Source organism: Stomoxys calcitrans, chromosome 2 (genome assembly GCF_963082655.1).
Source record: "Stomoxys calcitrans chromosome 2, idStoCalc2.1, whole genome shotgun sequence".
Classification (NCBI taxonomy): Eukaryota; Metazoa; Arthropoda; class Insecta; order Diptera; family Muscidae; genus Stomoxys; species Stomoxys calcitrans.
The window spans coordinates 3,176,541-3,186,949 of NC_081553.1; the positions used below are offsets into that span (position 1 = coordinate 3,176,541).

At 39.9% G+C, this 10,409-nt stretch overlaps 1 protein-coding gene across 1 annotated transcript; it reads left to right on the forward strand.

The window, feature by feature from the left end:
* Nucleotides 1-529: 529 nt before the first annotated feature.
* Nucleotides 530-1,873, forward strand: LOC106083757 (protein D3). The gene is made up of 2 exons (XM_013246987.2): nucleotides 530-1,182; nucleotides 1,612-1,873. The coding sequence occupies exons 1-2, from the start codon at nucleotides 788-790 to the stop codon at nucleotides 1,745-1,747; spliced, it is 531 nt and encodes a 176-aa protein (XP_013102441.1). The 5' UTR covers nucleotides 530-787; the 3' UTR covers nucleotides 1,748-1,873.
* The last annotated feature ends 8,536 nt before the right edge of the window (nucleotides 1,874-10,409 follow it).

The following is a 10,409-nucleotide window of genomic DNA, read 5'->3' on the forward strand; positions in this document are numbered from 1 at the left end:
GGCAACAACAACAACAACATAAATAAATAGTTATGAAAATATGTATGTATGTAGATTAATATTTTTTCCCAAAAACTAAATTAATTATCCTATATGGTTACTTCTTACTAATTATTCTTATATTTAGAATGATAAAAACCACAGGCGCATATGATCTATGTTATGCGACGCCTTGTAACCATATTTTGTTGTTGTTTTTACTGGCGATTACTGGCTTAGATGTGTGTCCATAGTGGCATGGGGCGGATTAATATCTGCACCCTCTTTTCAGCCGAACCTGTTGTAGCCACATTGCATGTGTAGGTGAGCAAGCTCGTTCGGGTCCAAAGGACCGATCGCCGCGAGAACAGGGTGGGCATTGGTTACTTAAAGGCGCCAATAATTCGCCTTGTCATATCGGGCATCATAGGCACTCAGTATTTGTGCAAGAGTCGGTGCCGCCCGACCCCTCACTGAGACTATCCCGTCGATACCGCTGATTATCCGCGACTGCCGTTGCAGTATATTAAATAGATAAAACAATAAATTGTTATAGGTATTTTTCCATTATTTTGGTTAAGTGTATTACCATTTGTACTCCTTTTCCTATCTACAATTAAACATGTTATCTATTTTGTGTAATGCCGATGAAAGTATTTCTCTGTGGGCGATGAGATTAAAAAGACTGAGTGCTTTTTCCATGTACATACACCTCGAAAATTGATAAATAGCCAAGGCTTGGTGAACACACAGTGCAGTTTGCGTAAACAGTGCTCTAGTAAGGAAATATTAGTTTACTTTCCGAAAAATGGATACTGGCGGTATAATTCCCGATATTATCGACACCAAACCGGGCGCAATCGCTAAGATAACATATGGCGGCGGTGTTACAGTTGAATTGGGTAAAGAACTTACGCCAACACAGGTTAAGGATCAGCCTGAAGTCACCTGGGAGGCAGAGGAAGGAGCTTTATACACTCTTTTAATGGTTGATCCCGACGCACCATCACGTCAGGAGCCAACATATCGTGAAGTTTTACACTGGCTTATAATTAATGTGCCCGGAAATAAAGTGGCCAATGGCCAAGTTGTTGCAGAGTACATTGGTTCCGGACCACCAGAGGGAACTGGCTTGCATCGTTACGTATTTCTCGTTTTCAAGCAAAGTGAAAAAATCACCACCGACAAATTCATCTCAAAAACGTAAGTTTATACGCAAAGAACAATTAAACCCTTTCTTCGTACTCAAGTTCAATAATACATCACGCCAAATTAATTGATGAACTAGTTAATTCTAAGTAAACGCAAAGTAGGTAGGAAATGCGTCCAACTTATAAAGTTTTGTGCAATCCGTCTTGTCTTTTTAGCAAATCTGCATAACTTTTAAGTAAAAGGGACTTTTCCTGCAGTTGCAAATGCAAATTATCAAAGAATTTTTTTTCCTGAAAAGTACCAGACAGGTTGCCCATTAAGTTTTATTACATTCCTGCACCTTTAAAGTAAAAATATTGCATATTTATATTTTGTACGTAAAAACTCATAGCTCGAGTTTTTTTTTCATTTTAGCTTGAATTTTCGTATTATGAAAATCATACACCTACAATTGTTAAAAAAAAAACTGTTTATTTTCAGTGCTCGTGAAGGCCGTCTAAGCATTAAGACCCGTGATTACATCGCCAAATTCAAATTGGGTAACCCCATTGCTGGTAATTATTACCAAGCCCAGTATGACGATTACGTTCCTATTTTGAAGGCCCAATTGAAGTAAATATCTCAAATTGAATATAATAAAAGCAGCTAGACGCCATATAAGGATACTGTTTCATGTACATATGCATATACATATATTAGAATAAAAAACAAATAAGAACGTACAACAGTAATTACTCTTTCTTTACATTACACGTAATAGAATATGTAATGAGTTTGTTGTTGTTGTACTTGTATGCTGAGGCATCAGCCCTTGCCGATGAAGGATTACACCGGGTCAATCCGGCACGTACAACCGTCTGCCATGGGACTGTGTAGCAGTACTAAATTAATCTTTCTTTACTGCAGTTAACTTACCGCCGAAATACGTAAGTAACAAAATTTTAACTTATCACGAGAAGCTTTTCATGAATTGAATGCTATGGAAATGCAAAAATTGCTTGCATTATAAAATCGTTACGGTTTACATTATTGGCTACATGTGCGACAGAAGATGGATATGGTCATACATTTCATTGAGAGAGTGGGAGAGACAGTACAGCTACTTGAGGAGACAGAATGTATATTGCCAGGAAGTATGTACTTATAGCGACGTTATAGCAACGAAGGTATTTGGACGGATGCCATTCCTTCAACCCCTGCTATTGAATTTTAACAGCCCATTTTCATAAAACCGATGTTCAGTGTTGCAAATTGCCGCTGACAACAAAGTCCATCAAAATTTCCCTGTTATCAATGCCAATTTAAAAAAATTCCTCTGCCAGCAGAATAAAGTGTGAAAAAGATTTTCAATAAGTAATTGACACATATTGGCTAGGACAATTTTCAAGAAACATGGCTGCGTTTACGAGGGTTTTCTTTTATATATATCGGGATTAGAGAATACAAAAACAAATTCCCCCAAGGCGTATTTAATAAGGTGGCCGCATCGGCGAATTGCTACAACTCTTGGGAACTGTGGGAACTTGATAGGTAAAAATTTGTAAACAGGGCGAAGAATGTTCGAATTCGCCTTGACATTTAAACTTTTCGGCAAGTTTGCTTCCACCAATCAGAGCAAGAAGAAAAGTTTTTTAATTTTTGAGTGTCAAGCTAGAAAAAAAATTTAAAAATCTTTTAAATTCCAATTAGCTCTAGAGGTTTTACCCACAAAACCACCAAGATGGCAGACTTCAATAGTTTTCATTAGGTTATTGTAGCCGTGCATAGCATTTTGTAGCCGGTATGCATTTTTGACGAAAGGTGATTTACATATATACCCGAGGTGGTTGGTATCCAAATTTCGGCCCGGCTGAATTTAACGCCTTTTTACTTGCTATATAAGAAGATGTGTTGCAAGTTACAAAGGCAATTGCTTTCGTAGAAGTCTTGTCTTACCCTGTTTCATCCATTACTGTTCAGTTGTTGTAGCTGTGTGTTGTACACTGATGCAGCAGCCCTTGCCGATGAAGGACTTCATCGGGTCAATCCGGTATGTACAACCGGCTGTCATGGGACTGTTAAGCTTTCAATGCTGCAATTTATTGAGTGAGCCGGTTGAAAGAGGAAGGAAATGCAAATAAGTAAACGTAGATGCCAAGCATGTGTCTATCCACCTATTCATATGTATCTTTGGATATTTGCTAATGAAAAAAGCATTTCAACATATGGATAACATAGATTTCCGATAACCATTGAATAGTACGAAAAGGTGTAAGGAAAAGAGATAAGAGTGTATTGGGTATTGTAGGGGCGCTGGTCCAACATTCTTGCAAAATGTATTTTCAACTGGAGATTTGCTAAAATTTTACATTTTGACTAATACTTAAATTGAATTTTAATAAATTCTTTATTACCGAGCAATATTTTGCTTTGTAGGCATCTGGGTAGGGGATTTCAAATAACACAATATTGATTGGGAAGAAAGAAACTTACAGCCTTAAGCCTAGTACTGACTTCGACTTTTGACCGAACAATTGTCCAAACGCACTATAAAAAAAAATTGTGACACAAAAAAAAAATGCGAACACATTGCTTGACTTGTGTCTGTGTTCTGGCTAAGAATGAGTCCGTCGGATGTTGATAGGCGGGATAACTAACGTATGGATCAAATACGAAGATTTTGGTAAGAGCTCAATTACCACATGGTGGGGTTGTGAACCCCTTTTTGACTCTTGGATACCTGTGGTATTTTCAGGTCATTAAAAAAGACGGTTAAAGTCTGTTGGCTACGAGGATGACGTTGTCATCATGGTGTGTGGCCTTTCGGAGTTTACATGAAGCCTATATGCGCTTCATGTAAACCCTGAAAAGATCAAGTTGGTACTATTAACCAATCCTAGGTAAGTTGGTATGTTCAGGGGACCTCTCCCAGATGTAATGGAGCTGCCCCCTAACTACTGAAAGTCCTGAAAAGCCATTGCAATGCCAGGATTTTGACCTTGCGTTGGACACATGGCGGACTTAAGCTTCATCTGTTGGGATTAGGAGGAGTCATAGACGGTTGAACACCTATTATGGGATTACCATAAATTGCCTCAGTGTACCACACACTGCTACTACAACAACAATAACCATAAATTGCGACAGTAGGTGCAGGATTATGGCTACGCAAACACTTATTTTCCTGCCTAAATTATCTTCGTGCAATAGTCATTTCGCCATTCTTGACTACTAGCTTTAAATGGCATTTTGGAGGGAAATTCTCCAGACCGCCTGGACGTTTTGTCATGCATGTTGGCTCCTAATCTTCTTCCTTCTTATGTCTCGTATTGTACTGACGTAACTTTTATCAGTATTCTTCTGCGCTTTTTGTATATTTCGGGTGCGACACAATAGACCTAAGTTCCTTGAGTGAAACTGATATTGAATGTGGTTGCTAGACGCAAAAATGAGTGACATATCTCAGCTCGTTTGATGCGGCCACCTGATAAATACACCTTGATTCTCCCTTATTCCGGTTGGCGATGGCGTAGTCGAATTTTGAAATTTTTACAAAATGAAAATTCTTTTACATTTCAGGTATCACGTAAGTCGAATTCGACTGTCAAATTTGGCGAATACGTTCGATATATAAGTTAATTGCATTCTAAAATACATCACGCCTGTTTGTCGCAACAGTATGGAACGTACTTTTATATTATTATTTTTATATACCACAATATTTTTCTATCATCAAACGAAGGCGAATAAGTTATAGAATACCACGAAATGTGAAATTCGCATTCGACTACGACTGCTGTCGATTTTCGCAGTCGACAACGGGAATAAGGGTGAATTATCATCGAAAATAGCTTTATAGTTTTTCAAACTATTCCCGATTTAGATCTATACATTTTTGCATGCGCTTGAACCAATTGTCAATGTACTTTTGACACTCTGATTGAGGTATCTCCAAAACATGCATTCTGAACGCATCAACCGCTTTTTCAGGTATCTAAAAACGTTGACCTTTCACTTTATTTTAACGTACGGGAATAAAACGAAGTCATTGGGTGCCAATTCAGGACTATGCGGCGGACGACTCATGAAATCGACGTTTTGAATGCTCAAAAATGCAATTGTTTCGCATTTTTGGAGTATTTCTTTCGACCAATCGACACGAGCCTGTTTTTGAGGGATTTACAAATTGTTTGGGATCCAACGCGAACAATAGACAGCCCGTCGCAGTTCGGTGAGCGGCATTCTGGCAGATCTGAATATTATTCCACAGCGTGTCACAAAGCTGACGAGACCGCTCTGGCGCTGCATAACTCACCACAGACCGGCCAATTGCATGGTACGTGGTCATCAAGGTTTCTTTGTCTGCACCCCAAGTGCTGCCAGCAAGTGACCTGAGGACCTTGTTTCTGTTTTTGACTTTATCGCAAATTGCTGTGGCATGTGGGGAGAATGTGTAAGAGCTGTCAGTATTTTGGGACACTTGATGGTCGGAATCATTTCTCCATCGACCATCACAGTCAGCTCAGTATACACCTCACGCGAATTTGTTGTGAACAATGTGGTTGAAGATTTGGTAGCAGATATCTTGTAGCGAAATATTAGGCAAGTTCGTTGAGGTAGACGTTCAAATGTTCATGCAATATTCAATGTATGCTGGTCCCACTAATGCCTAAGGTTGTCTCAATCTCACATGACAATCTTGCAATATCAGCTGGCGCACAGCATCAATGGTTTTTGGAACAACTGATTTTGGACGACCTTCACGAAATTCGTCTTGGAGTGAATTACGACCTTGGTTGAATTCCCCATACCATCGATAATGGAGCTTCATGGCCAAAAATGTAATTAAATTCATCGATGCAATGTTGTTGAGTTAATCCCCGTCGAAAGTTGTAAAAAATAATCGCACGAAAATGTTGGAGGCCACCGCAGCGCAGATGTTAGCATGTCCTCCTATGACGCTGAACGCCTGGGTATGAATCCTGGCGAGACCATCAGAAAAAATTTTCAGCGATGGTTTTCCCCTCCTAATGCTGGCGACATTTGTGAGGTACTATGCCATGCAAAACTTATGTCCAAAAAGGTGTCGCACTGCGGCACGCCGTTCGGACTCGTCTATAAAAAGGAGACCCTTATTATTGAGCTTAAACTTGAATCGAACTGCACTCATTGATATGTGAGAAGTTTGCCCCTGTTACTTAGTGAAATGTTCATGGGCAAAATTTGCATTTGCACGAAAATGTTCACGATTAAATTCCATTTTTTGGGCGAGATGAATCTTTTAAGTTACTGTAAACAACACAAATCTGAGTACGTATAACCTCAAAAATGTCAAGCTTTACGATAGAGCTGTCAGTTGGCAGATTGCAACATAAGGGTTGTCCAGTCCCGAAATATAAGAGGCAACCCAAAAATTGTCAGTAAACATTTCCGGTTGGACAATTCCCATTCGCCGAGCATAAACATACATTTCGAAGGCTGCATAGCACTACAACTGCTTTACATGCCAGTACCGTACTGTCCCACTTTGTGCACTTGTTTGTTTATTTGTTTTAGCTACACACACAACAAGATTTTTAGTCTTATAATTATAGTATGTGAATTTTACTGGTTGTTGTTGTTGTAGCAGTTTGTTGTGTTTTATCTTTCGTCTGCCTGATTCTGTTGAGCGTCAAGAGTGCCAGGAACTCTGCGACGGAGGTGGGTCACATGTGAACTGAGTAGACAGCCCGTCGCAGTTCGGTGAGCGGCATTCTGGCAGATCTGAATATTATTTCACAGCGTGTCACAAAGCTGACGAGACCGCTCTGGCGCTGCATAACTCACCACAGACCGGTCAATTGCATGGTACGTGGTCATCAAGGTTTCTTTGTCTGCACCCCAAGTGCTGCCAGCAAGTGACTTGAGGACCTTGTTTCTACTTTTGACTTGTGACAAATTGTTGTGGCATGTGGGGAGAATGTGTAGGAGCTGTCAAATGTGACGCCAAGTATTTTGGGACACTTGATGGTCGGAATCATTTCTCCATCGACCATCACTGAGCTGACTCAGTATTCACTTCACGCGTATTTGTTGTGAACAATTTGGTTGAAGATTTAGTAGCAGATATCTTGTAGCGAAATATGAGGCAAGTTCGTTGAGGTAGACGTTCAACCTATCGCAGATGTCATCAATGGGTGGGGGCCTGATGCCAAGATCGTACAATCGTCCGCATATGATACGATCTCTATGACGTTTGGAGGGGGTGGAATGCCGGAGATATCACGCCACCTTGGGGAACTCCCTGTTCCACTCTACGGAGATTAAACTTCTTATCCCTAAATTTCACAAGTGACTGGCGACCACACAGATAATACGCGACGCGTTTCAGGCCTGGCTGAAGGGACGTGTTGGCGATGTCCTCGTTTTATATGGGAACTGACCAGACCAAAAACCGATTCAGACCATATTTCACATGTATGTTGACAAAATTTCGGCCAAATCGGATAATAATTGCGCCGTCTAGTGGCTCAAGAAGACAACATCCCAGATCAATTTATATGGCAGCTATATCAGGTTATGGACCGATTTAACCCATATTTGGCACAGTTGTTGGAAGCCATAACCAAACACCTCATGCAAAATTTCAGCCAAATTGGGTAAGAATTGCGGCCTCTAGTGCCTCAAGAAGTCAAGATCCAATATCGGTTTAAATGGCGGCTCTATCAAAACATGGACCGATATGGCTTATTTACAATCCCAACCGGAAATTTCAAGTGGCTAGCTTTACTTCTTCCAAAGTTAGCGTGCTTTCGGCAGACAGACGAATGGATACGGCTAGATCGACTTAAAGTGACATGACGATCAAGAATAGATATACTTCATGGGTTCTAAGACAAATATTTCGAGGAGTTACAAACGGAATTACGAAATTAGTATACCTCCATCCTATGGTGGAGGTATAAAAAGAAAAGTATGGAGAATTAAATAAAATCAAAAAAGAAAAGAAAAATCAACGTAATCAACACTCGATGAGTACGATCAAGATGTGCCGTATAAATGGCCCACTATACAGTGCGTAAACAATGATTTTGGATAACTTTAACGCTCTACTCGATTCTGCATCTTTCCATGGTTCAATTTGAGATAGTCGAAAATTAAGAAATTTCACATGAAATGCAGCAAACACTGGCGTTTAGATGTTCACATTCAACATTGAACCATCCTTTACATAGGTATTGATGTTATCTGTGCAGAGTAGAACATTGGTCAATCTGGCTGTATTAATGTCTTAAGGCTGGTACTATATTCGCTTTTCCCGATATTTTTCGCCGATTACTTTTTTTTATATAAAAGACTTTAAAAGAGAAAAAATTTCTGATTTCATTCAGTAGGACATCCTTTATTACTTATGGCAAAATTTTAATAAAACTGTTGATTTATCATTGTTTTTTTTGATAATGTTTCAAAAAAGTAATCGTGAAAATGTTATGCAAATGTACAGGGTGTGCCAGAGGCCGTCGTAGCGCAGAGGTTAGCATGTCCGCCTATGATGCTGAACGCCTAGTTTCGAATCCCGGCAAGACCATCAGAAAAAATTTGCAACGGTGGTTTTCCCCTCCTAATGCTGGCAACATTTGTGAGGTACTATGCCATGTATAACTTCTCTCCAAAGAGGTGTCGCACTGCGGCACGCCGTTCGGACTCGGCTATAAAAAGGAGGCCCCTTATCATTGAGCTTAAAACTTGAATCGCACTGCATTCATAGATATGTGAGAAGTTTGCCCCTGTTCCTTAGTGGAATGTTCATGGGTAAAATTTTCAAATTTTACAGGGTGTGTCAAAGAAACTTACGTTGTTATTGTTTTGATTCTTTTTTATTGGAGAATACAATAACCCAAATTTTTTTGAAGCAGTCTTGAAAACTACTTCCGGTAATTGGCGTCCCCCATTGCGCATACACCGATTAAGTCCATTCTGAATTTCGTGTCCACTCTATGCAGCATATCAATCAGTATGTTGGCAATGGCGTCGCGAATTGCTTTTTTTAGGATTTACACCACTCCAACAATATTTTCTTGTTGACGCAGCGGGAAATGTGAAAATGAGAATCGTCAGTGGAAAAAACTACCACTTATTCAGGCATGTTGTCAATCAGCATTTCACATGCATTTGGATGGGCAATAAATTCCCATAGCAGCTGCGTGTTTACTAGCCGAACACCAGGAAGAACGCACAATTGACTGCCTCAGTTGTGCGTTCTGGGTTAACCCACGAAAGAATCGAATTACGATGAGGAGGAATTTCAAAGCGCTCGCGGAGGGCTTGTTGCGTAGCAACGAGTGAGCGACCATTAGAAAAGAAGCTCTTGACGGCAAAGGCCCGCCGTTCCCTAGACCAGAATATGATGGCAACTGACTAGAGAGAGAGAGAGAGAGAAACTTGGGGACTTCCCCTTCCAGATGCACCCGAGAGTTTTTTTTTTCAAATAAGTAGGTTTTTTGGCGTGCCCTGTAGTGCCAAGAAGGCCTAATAAATAACAGCAACTTTGTCTTTTATTAGTACTACATTCAAGCAATTCAGTCATTATTCTTCTGCTGTTACTATGCTATATAGTCATGGAGTTTTATCTATCCACGATAACGTATACATATGTGTCTTCTTTTTCGTCAATAGAGTCATGTCCGCCTGCCGAACCCTCTATAGCCATAGAAGGAATACATCGTTCGCTTAAATACCTCTAATTGATGAAGTTTGTTTGGGATAGCATATGAGCCATATAACTTCATATTTCAAGATATGTTCATAAATATTCATAGTAGTTTTCATTTAAAATATATCCTCCGATTCCTTAATGCAAAATTTAATTTATTTCATACAATGTAATACAAAGTGAAAAAAAATATTAGACCTATTATCGTATTACAATTCGCTAACAATATCAAAAATATGCTACTAATAATCAAGAGCGTGATAAGTTCGGCCGGGCCGAATCAACGAATTTCCAATCATCTTCACAATCGTCAAACACAGGATTAGTGAGGACAAGGTGTTAGTACAGCCACTCGGGCGTAGGCCATTCTAAATTTGAGCGTCAGTCATACCACTGAATGGTGATGCGTAATGCCTTCGGCACTCTTTTCGTATTGCAGCCTTCACCCTATTGCGATGTTGACAAAAAATGCAAACAGTTCGCATCAGTAGGATTTCGCTGAAAATCTTTATACGCAATATCCCGTAGAGACCTAGACATCACTATAGAATTGGACTATAGCCAAGCATCATTCCTACTGCGTATTTCACGCCGAACAATCGGGACA